This window comes from Rhinolophus sinicus, chromosome X (genome assembly GCF_036562045.2).
Source record: "Rhinolophus sinicus isolate RSC01 chromosome X, ASM3656204v1, whole genome shotgun sequence".
In the NCBI taxonomy this organism is placed as follows: domain Eukaryota; kingdom Metazoa; phylum Chordata; class Mammalia; order Chiroptera; family Rhinolophidae; genus Rhinolophus; species Rhinolophus sinicus.
In genome coordinates this window covers 112700778-112720246 of record NC_133768.1, presented here as the reverse complement: position 1 = coordinate 112720246, position 19469 = coordinate 112700778, and the positions used below count along the sequence as shown (strand labels likewise).

General features: G+C 49.1%; 1 protein-coding gene across 1 annotated transcript; it reads left to right on the top strand.

Moving 5' to 3' along the window:
- Positions 1-12802: 12802 nt before the first annotated feature.
- On the top strand, positions 12803-18514 carry LOC109439253 (zinc finger X-linked protein ZXDB). The gene is given in 6 exon segments (XM_074323256.1): positions 12803-13448; positions 13450-13670; positions 13673-13734; positions 13736-13862; positions 13909-14902; positions 14904-18514. Coding segments are annotated over 6 exon segments (2457 nt in total). The 5' UTR covers positions 12803-13050; the 3' UTR covers positions 15559-18514.
- The last annotated feature ends 955 nt before the right edge of the window (positions 18515-19469 follow it).

The window sequence follows — 19469 nt, the reverse complement described above, 5'->3', positions numbered from 1 at the left end:
CAACATGAGTGAAGGCAGGCAGTTTGTACTGAAAAGCCAATGGAAAGAGCTTGGGGTGTGCCCCAAAATAGGGTAGGGCGGAGGCTCAGAATCACCAGGGCACGACCAATGATTGTGGTTAGCCAGGTTGATGGAGACTCAGATATCAGGGCAACCTGTGTCTGCATGCCAGAAAGGGGCAGGGCTCAACAAATGTACAACGGCTTTCGCCAGTTCCTCCGATCCTGAGAAAGCTGCCCCTCCAGCCCTCGCCCTGCAGCTAGAGAACTCAGTTCATCCCCATATGTCTCTGGTGCTTTTTGAGCCATTGCCCGAGGATTGGAGCTCAGAGTGAGTGAGTCCGTCAGCGGGTAAGTCCCTGTGCCGACCCTTCAAGTAGAGCACCTGAGACTGCAGCCACCTTCAGTCTCATTCAACCACAATCTCTGCTGCTTTTGACAGCCAGAGGTTTTGGGGACCTCTCTCCCAGGACTGGAACTCTGTGCTAGGAAGGTTGGTGTGGGGCCGGGACCCTCACTCCTGGGAGGGCAGGGAACGTCCCCAGCTGAAACATCTCTCCCCATGTTTAAAGGTCATGCATGGCTGTGGGACCAGCCCGTTCTGCTACTCTGCTCCTCCTACCAGTCTCTAGGTGGCCTCCTCTGCCGGTCCTTAATTGTGGGGCTTCGCTTCAGGTAGGCTTGAGGCAATTCTCAGTGATGGTTGTTTGTAGTTTAGTTGTGATTTGCATGTGGTCAGGGGAACAGGTGAGCACAGTGTTTACCTACTCCTCGTTCTTGACCGGAAATCATAAACCGGTTTTCTGAGAGGAGAGATCAACACGGACTGCAGCATTTGGAAAGGTGGTAGGAGGGGGTTGTAAAACGAAGCCTAGAAAGGCAGGCAGGTTTTACACAGACAGAGAAGAGGATAATAGGAAAATGAGGGAAATGTGAACAAAGATGTAGGGATGGGAATGAGCATGGCAAGTGTGGGGAACAGCAAAGAGAGCTACCTAGACAGGGAAAGAAAAGTCTGTGGGAGACATCATAGGAGCGGCCTTGTAGGTTCATGGAGAGCACAGTGGATCGCAACTGAGAGGATCAGAAGGCTTCAGGAATTATTCTGGTTCTGCCCTTACTAGGTGGGTAGCCTTCATGAGGTCATTCAGTCACTTAGCGTCCTGGCTGTAGTCACTTTCACAGGAGGATGCTGATAAGAGCCTGCTGTTCTTTCATGTTTCTTACACAACTAGGAAAGGTGATGCGTGAAGAGATGTATGTTAAACAATAAATTGAAAATCAAGACCCCCTTCTTCAACCTTGTATGGCATCGGCATGCTGAGAAAGTGCTCCACGGCCCACAGCGGGGTTTGATTTCTTGTGTGCTGCGGGAGGAAGATTACCGCCATGGCGGGGTGTGGCAGGTGATTAGGAAAGGAGAAGACCATCTTTACCCCTGTGGGGAGTTTGAGCAGGGGAGACAGAAGTGTTTCTTGGGTTCCGTGCTGTGATGTGCCAAACAGTGACATCTCTGAGAAGTTTTTGGCTTCTGACATCAGATGAAACAGGAGACAGGACTGTGCTCCTGAAGGCTAGAGCAGGGTGACTGGAAGAGACCTGGATCTTGGGGGAAACCTATCTGGGTCATCATGAACATGTGAAGTCAGGCTAGCCAATTCCTCGCTCTGGACACCAGTGCCCCCATCTGCTAAACGGAAGCTGAAACAGCATCTGCCCAGTATCCTACAGTACAGGGTTATTGCAAGGACCAAGCACATGAAATGTGAAAGGTTGTTTGAAGTCTGAAGAGGGCTAGGACAACACAGCTTGTCTTTCTTTTTCTCATTGACAAGGGACACTGACTGTTCTGACCAGCGAATATCTATTAATTTATATCTCTGACATACCTAGTCACGTCATCTATCACCTCAGAAAGTTTATATTAACATCAGCCGCTGTGCGTAAGCACCCTAATAACAACTTGTACATTCTTAGGGTGCGTATATAATTAAAGTAGAAGCCCAATTTGGGATGAGGACCACAGAGTCACGAGCTATTTGAACGAATGTTTTGATCTGCCATTAACAGTAAGGGCCAATTCCCTCAGTTCCATCTTACTGTGCCTGCATACTGCTTTCTGTGTGCAAGAAGACAGTGTTCAGAATATCTGAGTCACAAAAGTATTCCTACTAAGCTGTACTCCATGAGGAGATTAACCCTAGTCTGGATAAGCCTGTGTGAGTTTAGTGTCTTCTTCTTATTGGCATTCTTGCTCTGGCAGCTCGCCTGTGTCCCTCTGAGAAAGAGTGGGCCTCCCCGTTAGAGTCTTAGTTCCATGTGGACGTCAGTCTGTGTCAACTCTACTTTACACAGAGTACCTCACCCACATGGAAGCTCCACGCTGGCTTACCAGACCAGGAGGGCTTTGCAAGAGGTGATTTTGACAGTGTGACCTGTGAAGGCGATGAGCACCCCTCCACCTAGGGAGGGGATAGGAGGTGAGTCTCGTCTTCTCATCCAACCAAACCGACGGTCTTCACACTGACCACTCCCTGTAGCTTCAAGTGTGTCCATTGTCCACGCTGCACAAAGATCTGTTGTGAGGCTGAGCCACGAGCTCAGGGAACTCACCCTTCCCCACCCCCAGCCAGAGCGAGGACATCACTGAGACGTCACTGGGGCGTCACACGTTCTCTGTCCTGTTGCCCCGGGTGACCACATAAGCCTCTCTGCCAGTGTCCAGAGTCCTCGTTTCCCCAGCTCTAACCCTCCCCATGCGAGGCCCCTGCCTGGAGCCCTCTTTCCGCCGATCCCCGTCTGCCCCTCCCACCTCAACCCCCACTCTCAGAGGCCAACTTTTGTTCACTTTGTCCCTAGAGGTTGAGAAAAGTCAGACTCATGAGTGCAAGGGAAGAGGACGCCCCCTCGGAGGTTTCTGACTCACCCTCCTCCGAAGACACGCCAACGCCCGAGGAGGACTCTTTCACCAGTGGAGACTCCCCCCAGGGCCTAGTCCAGGGCGAGGTCACCCGGGAAGTGACCCGCGAGGCCACTGGGGCCACAGACACCAAGGGAAAGGAATCCAAGAAGACCACTGCAAAGCAGGTGATAGGCAGCGTAAAGTGGTTTAACGTGCAGAACGGCTACGGTTTCATCAGGACGCAGGACACACGGGAACACGTGTTCATTCATCAATCGGCCATCACCCAGGACAACGCGTATAAGTACCAGCCAAGCGCGGGGGACGGTGAGATGGCCGAATTCGATGTGCTGCGGAGCCTTCAGGGTACCGAGGCAGCCAAGGTGACCGGGCCGGGGGGCACCCCAGTCCAGGGCAGCTGTCATGCCAGCAAACGCCACGGGGTCCGCAGGAGCTCATACCTGTGCTGCCAGGTGCCGTCACGAGGCCACTTGGGCTCCCACCAGGAAGAGGCGGACAGGGACAACACCGATGGCCGTCACCGCCAGCACAGCGGGTTCTTCATGTCCCCAGGCACACACTCTCCCGGCCCCTGGGGAGTGGGGGACCGAGGGGTGGACGGCAGCCCCGCCACCACCGCTGACCATCCCAGCACCCCCCGTGGCTTGTCCATTCGGCGCCCAGCACCCCCGTATGGCCCTCGCAGCTCTGACGACCAGGACGGGGACAAGGACACCACTGACCAGCGCCGGGGCTTCCGCTTCAGGTACCTTGTGCCCTTCCGCCATCCCGAGAGTCCCCAGGGTCACGAGCCGGGCAGGGACGGCGCCCTGGCCTCTGAGCGCCCCGAATACCGCAGCAACACGGCCATGCGCCTCCGCGCAACCCCGGCTGGCCTCCGGTGCTCTGAGGACCAGAAATGGGCCAAAGATACCGCCGCTCAGCGCCCCTATTTCCATCGGGGATCCTCCATCCGCCACCGCATGCCCCCCCACGGGCCCACGGTCGCCCAGGCTCAGAAGAAAGAAACGCATCAGGAGCAGGAGGACTGCTTCGCCACAGCCCAGGGTCCTCGTCGCCGGCTGCCTGACAACCGCGTAGGTCAACAAGTGCGGCGCCTCCCGCCCTTGCAAGGGGCCTCAGCCATAGCCTGCCGCCCTTTTCCCAGCAGCGGCCTGCGTGCGGCTCACCTGCCTGGATGCACCCTGACCATAGGCCCAGAAAGCGCGCCGCGCAGGGAGCCAGGCCCCTGCTACGACCTGCTGAGTCGCCCAAGGGGCCGCAGCGCCGTTTCAAGACCAAGATTCTCACCCCACACGTCTGAGAAGCCTCGAGCAAAGGACACGGAGGGCCTATGTGATGCCGGCAGCGCACGGAATAGGCCCCTGCAGCGCTACCTAGTGACTGCCCCTAAGGAGCTGCACTGCCGCCCACAGGCGCCACCCCCGGAAGCCCAGGTCCACAAGCCCCAGGGGAGGGAGGGCGAGCACGAAACGGGGACTGCAGACACCCATGCTCAACCCAGGGAAAAGCCCAGCACCGGTAATGAGGACCCCACAACCACTCTCGCCCAGTAACAGCCCGGCTCCCTCCAGGGTACTCAGGCTGGGGCTGCAGAAAACGTACCCTGGGTGGAAGCAATGCCCTCTATGGAGACGCTACCCATGTAGCAGCCGTATTCCATATTTACTAGTAGTCTGAACTCAATGAACACTCTGACTTTACCTCCCCCCAGCACATTTTGAGGGGAAATTACAAGATCTGATCATTACTCAATTCCCTCTGAAGCTCTACTTATGCTTATTTGACGGATAAATACGAATGTTTTTGCTTCCATTTTTACCCCCAAGACCTGGGTGGGCCCAAGATGGTTTGCAATGTTACCGGGGAAATGGCCTGAGGGATGACCCGATTCTTTTTCACCTACACAAACATTGTTTCAGAGTAACCCCGCAAGGATGATTTAACACACAAACTATTATGGGTTCAACACTATATTCAAATGGTCCACTCAGCTGTCCTGTGTCCAAATAAATCATCCGATGTAATTGTGAAGCATCAACTGTTGTACTCTCAAGTGTTTTTGTCTATTAGTTCTAAGGTCTGTAGCCAACTGTATTTTTGAGGTGGTCTTTGCAAAGCTGTTTCACAAGAAATTTCACCAAATTACAATGCCAGGTGTGTCCTTACAAGTAACACATTTAAAAGTAATGTTACACAAGATGCAGGGTTTGTTCCCCCCGCCCCCCCAGGTGATTCCAAGGGCTCACCACCTGTTCAAAAGAAAGAAATTAGCTTCCTCCTCACTCTCCTCTTGCCCACTTCCTTTCAAGCAGTAAAGGTGGGGAAGTACTGAGAAAGAATTGTTGAGTTGCACAACAAGACCTCCTGCCCCCGCCCATACTGGGTGCACAGACACACTGTGAGCTTTACAAAGCTGTACAAGGTGACGTGAGAGTGTGAATCAACCACTTGACTCATTTTTCTTGGTGGGAAAGGGGAGAATGAAATTTAAGACCAAAGAACCAACAAAACAATTTGTTTGAAGCAAACGTCTTCTCTGGGAGCTTCGATCAAGGAGGACAAGCTGAAGAAAGAATAGGCTTTTACCCTCGGAGGGGGCTGTGAGGGAGAACTCTTCTTCGCCTTGGAGAGAATGCTAGAGGAAGGAGAAGTTCGGGAAAACCCAGAAGGTGTAATTAATTTTCTCCTCCAGCCATGGCTTCTCCCTCTAGTCCTCCTCCGCCTCTCACATCCCAATACCTGATTCAGTACAAGCAGCATCTCCTCACAGAAATGGGCACTCCTTTATAAAGGTCTCAAACCGTCCATCATCTTAAGATAAGTCACACAATTTCCCCTTCAGTTATGATCCCTATTTCTTTCCTTCTCAGTTTCCCCGAGGCTTGTACGTTGTCTCTCCATGGGCACTGTTTCTGCATCAGGATTCCTTTGCCTTCCTAGGTTTGACAAGGCTACTTGGATCTTCCCTGAGGATGATTTAATATATCACATGTGATGTGGTTTTCATACGATTTCATATACAAGAAGCAGTCGCCTGTTATGTAACATAATGCCTTCATATATAAAAGCCTTAAAGAAATGAACCGCCTTTGAAACAAATGACCAAAACATTTGATACTTCAAACCCCTGAAGATTTTGCATTCTACTATTTTAGTTGAGGGAGAAGTCCAGGAATTGTATGGTGGACTTCTGTCAAGTTCGGTCATATTACTTGGCCGATCAACAAAAAGTCAAAAAACAAGTGATCACCTGGTTTGCCAGACAGTTCCTATTGTTATTCAGAATGTGGTAGCATTTCCTAGAAGCAATGGAGCTTCACATCCATTTTAAAAATTGTGCTTTCTTTACTTCTGTTACTGTTTTTGTTTTAATCTCCACCATTTCCTCTGGAGTCTCAGAGTTTCCATCGTTCTGTTTACTTTAGCCATCTGTTCTTGCATGTTGTCCCCTTTCCCCATTGGAGCCCTGACTTAGCAGTATTACTCTCAGTTACCTTTAAGGCTCAGTGTGGCCATCGCTAAATAGTTGCCACGTCTGAGTCTGGTTGCGATGCTCGGTCTGTCTCTTCACACTGTGTGTTAAGAGTTATATTAGCATGAGTTCTAAGGCCTTTGGAGCAGGGTTCTATGAGGTTACACCTGAGACTGTTCACTGTTTTCTGCCGCTGTCGGTGTCAGAGGCTAAAAATCCCCTGCTATCCTTCTTTGAGCCTCCTCCCTTGTGGTCTTGGGTTTCCCTAAAGATTCCTTTTTTAAACAGGGTCTGAGTCTTGCAATTCCTGTTAGCTGCCACCCTTTGTTAGTGTGCAGAACACTTATTGTTATGGTGGTGAGATTGGGGGAGGGGAGGGAGTACCAGTGTCCTATAGGCCTGTGATTCAGCCTCAGGCTTTCAGTGACCCGGTGCCCCTGGCCCATGACTTCCACAGGGACTTCTCAGCTTTTCTTTATCACTTAGGTGAAACAGGAAGGATAGGAGGGGGGGGAGTTCCCTGTTATCGTTCCCCTGCTTTGCAGGCCAGACAGGCCCAAGGTGGGTACGCCCTTTCCCACGCGTTGACTAGGCCCAGGTAAAAGAATTTCCTGTGCAGCCAGGCCTGTGTTAAGGGGAACACAATACTCTGAGCACGCTCCAAAATGGATGATTTTCCTCCCCCTCTGGAAGAATGTAGGAAGCTTTCTGTGGTCTTTACAATGAGCACCTGGTGGGGCTTCCGGAAGAAAACTCAAGTAACTTGGAAATCCCCTGAGACTGGGCTTCCAGGCATTCTTATCTCTCAAGGGAATCCATGATAAATCTCCAGCAATCACTCGCTGATGGTCTCAGTATCCCTCCCAGAGGCTGACTCCAGCAGCCTTTTCTACTCCCGGCGTGGTGCATTTGTCTGTGTTTGCCTGTCTCTCCAGTTTTCAGGGAACTGATTTGCCTTGCGACCTCAATTTCCTCATGAATGTAAGAAGTGATTTTCAGTTTTCCATCTCCTTTTGTGAGCAGTGAATGCCGCTTGCCAAGCTGCTGACATGTATAACTGGAAACCAGAAGGCAATGCCCGTCTCTATACATCCAAACACAAGCGCTGTGGGAAACACGGGGAATGACCTGAGCACGTTGAAAACAGTGCTGCTGGAGCTGTGCTGACCCTTGACACCTTGGTCAGCACAAGTGACTGTTGTGCAAATTATTCTCTACTTCATTTCGGGAGCTTAAAGAGTGTTGTCTGTTGTAAACCTTAGAAACCCTTTTAAGGTTTAAGAGGTAGAGTCACCTGTTTCCTTTGCGTTTTAAACAGTTTTTTGCATTGGGGTGACAAAGGGGGGCGGGCTTCGATAAAGCATTTCTGCTCTGTCATGGGTAGATATGTCGAGATCCTAAGCTATGCATCAATCAGTACTTGTACAATGAGTGAAAAAAAGGATAGGAAAATGAAAACATTCAGACTTTGTGAGTAAAATATCAATATCCATCAAAGTGATATTCACTGGAAGAGTTAATGAATTTCATTTGGCAAATAGGTTAGGCTATGGGACACAGTTGTTTGGTCAAATACCAGTCTCGACAATGCTCTGAGGTGGGTTTAGGTATACTGACGTCTAAATCAGTAGACCTTGAGTCAAGCAGATTACCCTCCATAATGTGGTGAACCTCATCCAATCAGTGAAAGGCTTTAACAGAAAACATTGGGATCATCAGAATAGGAACATACTTCTACCGCCAGACTGCTTGGATGCGAAACCGCAATGTGAGGTCTTGCCAGAATTTCCATCCTGTCAGTCTGCCCTGCAGATAGTAGTCTTTGCCATCCACACAATCACAAGGGCTCATTTTATCCATATCAAATATATATATATATATGTATATGTATATGTATATGTATATGTATATGTATATGTATATATGTGTGTGTGTGTGTGTGTATGTGTGTGTGTGTATATATATATATATATATATATATATATATACACACATACATGCATATCGATCCATCTAGATGTAGGATGGTTCTTCAGAGAAACAGAACTGATAGGAAATAATGCTATTCTGTTTCCTGGAGGACCCTCATTAGCATATTTTCGTGCTAAGATAGCGTCTAGAGCAAAAGAACCTTAAGAACGTGTTTTCAGTATTGTTTCTGGGGCTTCCGGAATTGGGTCTGTAATATAATTAGCTCTGAAGGCACCGTTCTCCTGCCCAGTGGTAAAAATGAGTGCTGACATCCATGAATTCCTGTGGCACTAGAGATTCACAATCGATCACCATCTGGTATTTTCACTCAAATACTTAGAAGAGGCAAGGTGCGGAGTGACCATGCATTTGATACCCTAGAACATTATGTCAAACTAAAGAGGGTACTGAGACCGGCTGACGGCTTCTAATTGCACTAGAGAAAATGGAGGGGAAAGCAAAGCCTCAAGGATCCCAACTCCCAGATCAAGTGGCAGATAAATGCCCTGAAAAGTTCTCTCCGGTCTGAGAGAAAGCCGTGTGTGTCTCCTACACCTACAGAGCTGAGATTGCTGACAACCAAAGTCCAGCGTTTAGCCCTGCAAGTGGCGAATTAAGAACACTTTGTTTTCTAATCTCAAAGGGTGTCTGCTCTTAGAATGGGAACGCTGACTACAAAGTAATGGGATGCTCAAGATTGGAGTGCCGTGTATGGGAGGGTCGTCGTGGTGCTGGAAGACACTGACTTTAAGGACCCTTCTTTGCCTTTCCATCCCTGTCTGAGTGCAATAAACCTACTTTGCCCGAGGAATCTCTAATGGCCCCCGTGAGGCATTTGCCTTGACACACACTCCCGATTCTGGTCTGGCCTCGCCCTCACAAGCTTTCTTTGCATCTAGGCCTACAAGTAGACTCGAGCACCTGCAGGCCCTGAAATGTGAGGTACAAAATGTCACCCACTGGGAGGTGTGTTACACTCCAAGAGAGCTGCATGGTTTCTCAAGGTTATCCCACACTTCTGGGGGAATGTATGTGAATAGAACGTATGTGAATAGAATTGATGTGGGATAGTGGTAGGCGATAACACAAAGCTGGATCAGGACAAAATTATTGATGAGGGCCCAGCCCACTAAGCAGAGATTTGGAATTGGATGCTGAAACCCAGAGGGTTAGGAAGGGCTCTGAAAGTTTGGTTGTTTGGCTGAAACACGGACCAAACAGTGGCTCAGACGAAATGAAGACGAAATTTTAGAACTGCATGGTATACTACAGAGAAAAGGATTCAAAGAACCAGAGAGAGGGGGATATCAGGTGGGCTTCTCTTTTAAGACCTGCTCACCACACCGAGGAAGGTCCGGAAGTCACTCCTCTTGCCGTGACCTTGAGAAGGAAATTGATGAGGGCAGCCCAAACATGGAGAGAGAGTAAAAAGATCAGTTGTGGCCAGGGGCTGGGGCTGGGGGATATATTGGCAGGACACAGGATTTTCAGGGCAGTGACAGGACTCTGTATGATACCACGGTGATCGATACGTGTCATCATACTTATGGTCCAACCAAGAGGATGTACAGCACTGACAGGGCCCTGTAATGCAAACTATGGATTTGGAGTGATTATATAATGTCAAAGTAGGTTCATCAATCATGACAAATGTACCACTCTGATGGGGGATGTTTATAAGGGAGAGACTATGCATGCATGCATCAGGACAGGGTTATGTAGGGAATTTCTCTGTACAGTCCCCTCAGTTTTGCAGTGAATGTAAAACTGCTGTGAAAGAAAAAAAAAAAACAGTCTTAATAAACATAAATTTCTGCTTCTACGAGTTCGACTCTTTTCGATTCCATCTGAACGGAGTCACAGCATTTGTTATTCTGTGACTGGCTTATTTCACTCAGCCTAATGCGCTCAAGGTTCGTCCATGGTGTCCAACGTGGACGGATTTTCTTGTGTTTTAAGGCTGACTGTTATTCCACTGCCTGCATATACCACATTTTCTTCATCAGTTCATCTGCCCGTGGACATTTAAGTTGCTTTCACATCTTAGCTATTGTGAAGAATGCTGCAATAAACACGGGAGTGCAAATATCTCTTCGGGACCTTGATTTCAAATCTTGGGGATGGCTAGATGACATGGTAGTTTTCTTTTTAATTTTTTGAGCAACCTCCATCCTATTTTCCACAGCAGCTGCACCGCCTTGACATTCCCACCAACGGTGGACAAAGGGTTCGATTTCTCTACATCCTCACCAACACTTGCCATCCTTTTCTTTTTTCCAATTTAGCTATCCTAACAGTTGTGAAGCAATACCTCATTGTGTTTTGTTTTTTTCTTTTTATTTGTTTTAGGTGTACAAAGCAACATGCTACTTGGACGAAAGTGATAAGCCCCTCCCCCAAGCTACTACCCTTCTGACATACAACTGTTACAATACCTGTATGTACGTCAACTCTAAGTATACGTACATCTGTAGTCACGGGAGGTGGACTATAGCATGAGGAAGACAGTCAACGGTATTGTAACCTCATTGTGGCTTTGATTTGTGTTTACTGGGCAGTGAGTGATGTTGTTGTCATCTTTGCATATACCTGTTGGCCGTTTGTATGTCTTCTTTGCAGTCCTGTCTGTTCAAGGACTTTGTCCACGTTTGAGTTTTCTGTGTTTTTTGTTTGTTTGTTTGTTTGTTTTGTTTTCTATTGAACTGTAGAAATTCCTTATATATTTTCGGAATTAACCCCTTCTCACATGTGAGGTTGGCAAGTACCTTCTTTTATTTCTTTTCCTGCCCAATCGCAGCATTGTCCATAGTCGTAGCCCAAAATAAAAACAACCCTTCGTGTCCAGCAACTATAGAATGGCAGAATCAGATGATAAGCCCTTTGCTAAAATCATACACTGGAATGCTAGTCAGCGATGGAGACAAAGGATGTACAGCTACTGCGGGGCGACGTGGATGAGTCTCTGAAATAAATATGATACAGAGTGAAGGACCGTGAGCTCTAAAGGGAAGCACGCAGTGTGCTTCTGTTTATAGAACTTCACGTGAAGTGGTAAAGAAATAAGGGAAAGCACCGAGATGATTATCGCAAAGGCAGAATAATGACTGTATCCATAGGGGAGGGAGTTGGTTGTGATGGGGAGGAATTCTGGAAGGCTGGCAATGCGTGGTCTGTTTCCGCACCCTGGTGACATGGGCGGCTGCCTTTATAAAGTATGTAAACACGGCAGATATGTCTTATGCACCCTCTAGATCTCAGATTTGAAAAAAACGCGCCCCCCAAAAATGTCAGACGAAGCAGAATCCGTGAAGTACAAGTTTTCATGAGGTTTGATTCGTTATGGAAGAAGAGCGTGATCTTGGAAGCCAGGTATCGGCGAGGGTACGTTAGTTATCGCGAGAAGAGCGTCAGAGCAGGGGTTCTTGAGACTGTAGGTTCCCGGTACTCCAGTCATCTCTCTAAACCTCTCTCTTGCTTGACGCCTCACCCTATATTTAGATCAATTCCCAACTCACTGATGACAGACACACTGGAGGATCACCATCTCCACTGATAAGATCACGAGGCATCCCAGGCCAAACCCTCCACGGTGAGACCGGGCCACCATCACGACTCCCAAGCAGACCCGCGGGGCGGGGCGGGGCGGGGTGGGGGGCTACCTCACGGGGTCCTCTGCGCATTTTCCTCAGGAGAGGCCGTCGCAGCGACTTAGGGTTTGGCCTTATCACAGTGAACAGGTGCTCACTCCTCCGTGTGCAGGAGCGTCCAGAGGCAGCTGAGGACGGTCCTCCCAGTGCTGTGACATCGGACATGAAGTCGAGCTTGGCGTGAGTGACGGTGGAAGGGCCAAGAGTTGGTTTAGGTTGTGCACTGTATAGGGAGAACCCAGCAGAGGGTGGGGTGGGGTGGCTTCCAGATGCCGGTGTAAATTATTTCCTCCTCCAGGCTTAGCTCTGCGAGGCTGGACAGTGCTGATGTGTTGTGGCCCCACCTCGCACTCGTTCTAATCTCTGCAGCAGCAGAGCAACAACAACAAAATGACCGTGTGCCAAATTTTCCAGAGGACCTTGCTCAAGAGAGTTCTGGATACGGAAGGTGTGGGGGGGGGGGTGAGGGGAGGGAGACACCATTTTCAGCAGGAATTGCCAGCACCTCGTAGTTTCCACACGTACTGTGTTCTCTTAGGAATATCCTCTCATCCATCTACCAACCCAGCCAGGCAGCCAAGCCCGTCCAGGATTTTTCACACATGAAAAGCACTAAGCAGCGCGCTCAGCACTGGGAGGGGCTGGGGGTGTTTATTTTGGCATATACGGAGAGGCAGGGATTTCGGCTGCATTTAGCAGCTAGATACCTAGGTGTTCCCGCAGCATTTGCCGAAGGAACTGTCACTGGGTCCCCCAACTCCTGGGAAGACCGCCTGGATTTCCCGGCAAGACTAAGCGTGGAATGTATTTAGGCACACCAGGCTCTGCGTCTGGGCTCTCTGTCCTGTCCCAGAGACCCAGTACCACAATATTTAAATCACTGTGGCGTTCAACACGTTTTAATATCTGATAGGGCCAGTTTCTGCGCATTGCACTTTTTTTTTCCCTTTCAGGAACGTGTTCGGGCCCGCGGCAGGGGGCGGGGTCGCACCTCCTCCGCGGCTCTGGTTCCAGCCGAGCCTCACGGACGCGGAGATGGAAATCCCGAGGTTGCTCCCGGCTCGCGGGACGAGACAGGGCGGCGGCGCTGGCAGCCCCGCGGGCGGCGGCCGGGTCCACGGAGGCCCTGACCCGCGGGCTGGCCAGGCCCCCGCGCGCCGCCTCCTGCTGCTCCGGGGGCCCCAAGATGGCGGGCCCGGGCGGCGGCGCGAGGAGGCCCGCGCGGCCTCACGGGGCCCGGGCCCGAGCCCTTTGGCGCCCAGGCCCGATCCGGCCGGCGGCGGCGGCGATGACTTCTTCCTGGTGCTGCTGGACCCGGTGGGTGGCGACGTGGAGAGCGCGGGCGCTGGCCAGGCCGCGGGGCCCGTGTGGGGGGAGGAGGCCGAACGCGGCCCGGGGCTGCCGGGGGGCGAGCGCGGCGCGAACCCCGCGGGCCGCCCGGGCCGGGCCCCGCTGCCTGTCGGCGCTCCCCGGCCCGGCGCCGGCCCGGGCCCCGGCACAGGCCCCGGCCCGGGCCCCGGCCCCGGCCCCGGCCCCGGCCCGGGCCCCGATCCCCGCCCCAGGCCTGGGCCCCGCCGCGGCCTTCGCGGGCACCGTGACCATCCACAACCAAAACCTGCTGCTGCGCTTCGAGAACGGCGTCCTGACCCTGGCCACGCCCCGCCGCCGGCCTGGGAGCCCGGGGTCGCTCCTGCCCCGCAGCCCGGGCCCCGAGCGCCCCGCCGGCGCCCGCGGGCGCCCGCACGCCGCGCAGCCCGGCGACTGCCCCGAGCTGCCGCCCGACCTGCTGCTGGCCGAGCCGGCCGAACCCGCGCCCGCCCCGGCGCCCGAGGAGGAGGCGGAGGGCCGCCGCCGCCGCCGCCGCCGCCGCCACAGCCGCCGCCGCCGCCACAGCCGCCGCCGCCGCCGAGAGCCCCCGCGGGCCGCTGGGCCCGGGCTCGGGCATGCTGCTGTACCTGTGCCCCGAGGCGCAGTGCGGCCAAACGTTCGCCAAGAAGCACCAGCTGAAGGTGCACCTGCTGACGCACAGCAGCAGCCAGGGCCAGCGGCCCTTCAAGTGCCCCCTGGGCGGCTGCGGCTGGACGTTCACCACCTCGTACAAGCTCAAGCGACACCTGCAGTCGCACGACAAGCTGCGGCCCTTCGGCTGCCCGGCCGAGGGCTGCGGCAAGAGCTTCACCACCGTGTACAACCTCAAGGCGCACATGAAGGGCCACGAGCAGGAGAACTCGTTCAAATGCGAGGTGTGCGAGGAGAGCTTCCCCACGCAGGCCAAGCTCAGCGCGCACCAGCGCAGCCACTTCGAGCCCGAGAGGCCCTACCAGTGCGCGTTTTCCGGCTGCAAGAAGACGTTCATCACGGTGAGCGCCCTGTTCTCCCACAACCGCGCCCACTTCAGGGAGCAGGAGCTCTTCTCCTGCTCCTTTCCCGGCTGCAGCAAGCAGTACGACAAGGCCTGTCGGCTGAAAATCCACCTGCGGAGCCACACGGGCGAGAGACCTTTCCTCTGTGACTTTGACGGCTGCGGCTGGAACTTCACCAGCATGTCCAAGCTCTTGAGGCACAAAAGGAAGCACGACGACGACCGCAGGTTCACGTGCCCGGTGGAGGGCTGTGGCAAGTCGTTCACGAGGGCCGAGCACCTGAAAGGCCACAGCATCACCCACCTGGGCACAAAGCCTTTCGTGTGCCCCGTGGAAGGCTGCTGCGCCAGGTTCTCGGCGCGCAGCAGTCTCTACATTCACTCCAAGAAGCACGTGCAGGATGTGGACACCTGGAAGAGCCGCTGCCCGGTCTCCACTTGTAACAAACTCTTCACGTCCAAGCACAGCATGAAGACCCACATGGCCAAGAGGCACAACCTGGGCCAGGACCTCTTAGCCCAGCTGGGCGGCCAACTCTCTCACGCCCAGCAGTGAGCTCGCCAGCCAGGGCCAGAGTGACCTCAGTGACGCGGAGCTGGTGTCTCTCTTCTCGGACGTGCCGGGCGGCAGTTCCGCGGCGGTGCTGGACACGGCGTTGGTGAACTCTGGCATCTTGACCATCGATGTGGCCTCCGTGAGCTCAACTCTGGCAGGTCACAACAGCAGCTCCCTGGGGCAGGCTGTGGACCCTCGGGCCTTGCTGGCCACCACTGACCTTCCTCAGAGTCTGGATACCTCTCTCTTTTTTGGAACGACCGCCGCCGCCGCTTTTCAGCAGAACCCCTTAGACGTGGATGATGTCTCGAGTCCAAGTGCGGGGCCGCTGGGGCCCCTGGGCTCCTTGCTTTTGAAGAACTCCTCCCAGGAGCCCCAAGCTCTGACCCCCAGCAGCAAGCTGACGGTGGACACGGATGCCCTGACTCCGTCCAGCACCCTTTGTGAAAACAGTGTCTCGGAACTACTGACGCCAAGCAAAGCAGAGTGGAACGTGCATCCTGACTCTGACTTCTTTGGGCAGGAAGAAGAAACCCAGTTTGGATTCTCCAATCCCGCAGGAAGCCATGGCTGTCAGAAAGAAACGGATCTTATCACAGTGACTGGCAGCTCGTTTCTGGTATGAACGAACTCTACTCATTCCTCGCCCACGTGGCTTACTTTTCTTACTTACACCCAGTTTTGAGGATGTTCTGGACTAAATGTTTAAAGGCAGTCGTTTTTTTTTAAACAGTTGTGACAAAGAACAGAGCCCTGGGCTACGAGTTGGGAGATGTAAATTCTGATCTTGAGTCTGGAACTGACCAGTTGTGCCACCCTGAGCGAGTCACTTAACCTATCTGAGCCTTAATTTACTTATTTATAAAATGAGGTGGTTTGAATAGATTGTTTCCAACGTCTTTTCAGCTCTTTATTTTCACAATTTTGTGCTCTTTTTTGAAAATTTTAGGGCATTTAAAAATTATTAAGTATTGCATGTGCTTCTAATGTAATGAAAAATGCATTGAGAGTTAATGATCAGAGATCGTGGAAATGCTGTTTAACTTTAAAAATGAAATTTTATGCGATGCCAAAGTATTTCTAAAATCTGGTTGTAGAACTTATAAAAAGAAAGCTAAAATTATGGGTTAGTTCTCCTTACCAGTTTATCTTTATAGCCTCTTTTTTGATGTAAGGTTGTGTTGTGGTATGTGTCTGGGCTTCTCTATAACTCAGCCCTGGAAAAAAAAATGACTTTGTGGTGTTGAATAAGTGGCCTTAAATAAGTCATTTAGTCTCACTGAGCCTCACTTCCCTAGCTGTAAAATGGTCATTGCAATGTACATATACCTGGTGCATCTTAGACACTTTTTGTATCCCAGTAGTTAGTGTTGGAGGGAAAGTGTTAATGCATTATGGCATGTTTTAGTGAATCTGTCACATTTTCTGCTCTCTCATTCCGTCCTCAAAGAGGAGAAATTGGCATAATTTAATATTACATGTGTTCAGTCAATAAAGGTTTAGGAATGTTAAGAAGCAAGGAAGGCAATCTCTGTCGTCCACAGATTAAGAAGGATTTTTCTCCACACAATACTTGTATGACATTGTCTTCATGTCCATTGGATCAAATAGTAGTGTTTTCGCTCTACATTCAAAGGCAGCCCACAGAGTGAATAGAAAGCCTGCAGTTCCCAGGAAATCTGGGAATGGGCCAGAGTGAGATTTTCTCTCCTCTCTCTCTAGAGAGCTCATTGGGTGCTCTCTCCTAGAGTTGGAATGAGAGGTTTTGTTTGCATTTTGAGGAAATAGTGTCCATCTTACATGAGAGTATAGTGTTTTACAGTTTTTGTAGCACTTTCCCAAATGTTATATTTGATTCTCATAATTTTGTGAGATAGTGGTGGCCAAGTTTTAACTCTAACTCATTAAAATTTACCTAACTTACGTTACACATAAATGTTGCTTGTGTAACTAATATATACATATATCTATACATATATATGTGTGTGTGTATATATGTATGTATGTATGTATGTATGTATGTATATTAACTCCTACCCATTCTACTCTTCTGAGTTTCACGATCACTTTTGTTTATAACCACTTGTTCTATCCACCTAATTTGGTGTCTGTTAACTTCTGCCAGCTCTGCTCCCTCTCCAACCTATTCTCTAGCCTGTGCACACCAGTCCTTGCCATGATCTCTTTTTAAAACATTTTAATTAGACATTTTTTTTCATAGTCATCATCTCTCATCCGTTCTCCCCATGCCCATTTTTTGGTTACAGAATTTACTGCAAGCCTGAGTGTGCACTAAGAAATCACTTTCTGGATTTAGATGTCAGTGCGTTTATATATGAATCACATGATAATAGGGATATTTTATGTAAAGTTTTAGTGAGATGTGTACTTCTTTTACTATTCTAAAGTTTTTTACCATGTAGTTCTGCTAGCAAACACTATTCATCTCTCTGAATCATTCTAACCCAGTACTGTTTGCATGTAGGTGTTTGTAATAACAATTACATAGCTGTTGGGCAATGCACTTTATAGTTTGCCACTTTGAAATGCATCTGTACTGTCTTTCTAATTTTTAAATTGGTTGTACTCATTCCGTGGAAAAGCAAAAGTATACATAAATTCGTAATTGAAACAAATGGTGAGAGTTTGATTGTTTCTAACCATTTAACAGTTCTCTCTCAGCACTTTGGAAAGATTTTAAACCCATTTTAGACATGTGTTAACATGGGTTAAGTCCTCTTAAATATATTGTTCTTTTCTACAGTTAGTAATACAGAGGCCTAAAGTGAACATGCAGGTTATAGCTTCTGTCAAGATAGATAGCCATAAAATATTTTGAAATCCAGTCACTTTATTTAATCCTTCAGTCCTATTTTCTCCCATGAAGCACTATCAGAAAATATTCTGTGGACTTGCCAAAGGACAAATTTTACTTTCTTGAAGATAATCTTGTAATTGTTTGTGGGCTTGCATGGTTGCTTTCAGTCAATGTGTTCAAAAGATTGTTCTTTGAATACCATTTTCCCAGCATGATAATGAAAACGGCATGAAATTACAGTCAAAAGTGTGACTACAAACAGAATGGTTATATTTCTGTTGGTGTTGGCATAAATTTTCCCTTTAAAAAAATAATGGGTCACGATTTAATGTTCATGATCTCATTTGCCTATTGTGCCTCTTTAGTCCTTGTTTTATTAAAATGTTGCCAATTGAAAATGTGCTTTTGCAGGAAGGTTTGTGTCCAGGGGAGTCTTTTGAACCTGTTCATCATGAGTTAAAATACGTTAATCTTTACATTTTTACCATTATCTCACTATAGTACTACATAATTGAAAGCCTCAAGTAGAAGTAAAAGTTGATAGAATGTGAGGATCATTTTTCTCTGTGGATTACATGCTTCGTATTCCCATCCAGGAAAAGTAAAAGAAAGCTTTGTTATAGGGTATTTATGACTATTCCTTGATTCCAGATAAAGCATTGATTAGCTCCCTGTTTGGGAATACTCAGAATCCCTTAGTAATTATTGCTATTAAACACGCCCACTTGATGATTTGGGAATAATAAAACCTAATTTAGATGCAGCTCACTTGAAATATGTGATAATTGAAATATATGACTGACCTGAAATTTATGGATATATTTCTTTTGAACAAAATATTTTTTTAGAAGTTTTTTAAAAAAATGAAATGTGTGTTGGGGATTTAGAGAACAGATTATCTAAACACTTTTACAGAACACAACTACATATGAAAAGCAAATCACTCATTACAGATGAATTATTTTATATTGTCAAATCTGAATTGATGGGGCCTTTGGTAACAATGTTTAAGCTGGTGACTTTATTGTGTATTTTAAGTTAATTTACTGGTTACATGCAAGATACATGGTATAGTAGTAGGGATATAGATAAGAGGAGTGAAATGTGAGCAGCATCTTAATTTTAGAGAGGACATACGAGTTCACATATTAAACATTTCAGAGCTAAATACCAGCAAACATGTTTCAGACACCAAATTAATGGCTTGGAGGAAAAGGAGGGGCAGTAGTTATGCTTTAATTGATGGTTATGTTTAGTTCTATAGAGAAGAGAGTAGATGAATTCCAGCCAGGGAGAAAAGCACAAGGAAAGGGTTTGGAAAGGAATTGACCACACAACACTGGTAGTAAAGACAACCTAGCTCAAATACAGAGCTCATGTTTGGTAAGTGCTGGGTGTTAAGATTAGACTGCCAGTATGGAACCAAACTGGAGAGCTGTGAAAACCAGTCACGGCGGATAGGACTCTATTCTGGACATGATTAAAAGTCAGTGAAGATACTTAAGAAGCAAAGTCAAATGATGAATATATAGAAAGTTTAACATAGTGGACATGTACAATGTGGATGGGATTGGGGGAGATAGGAAAATCATTTAAAAGTTTATTGTAATAATTTCAGAGTGTGGTGATGAATGCTAGGATTGGAGTTGTATCAGGAAGGGACAGATATTGGAGATGTTTCCAAATTGAGGAAACATAACTTTGTGACTCATTATATG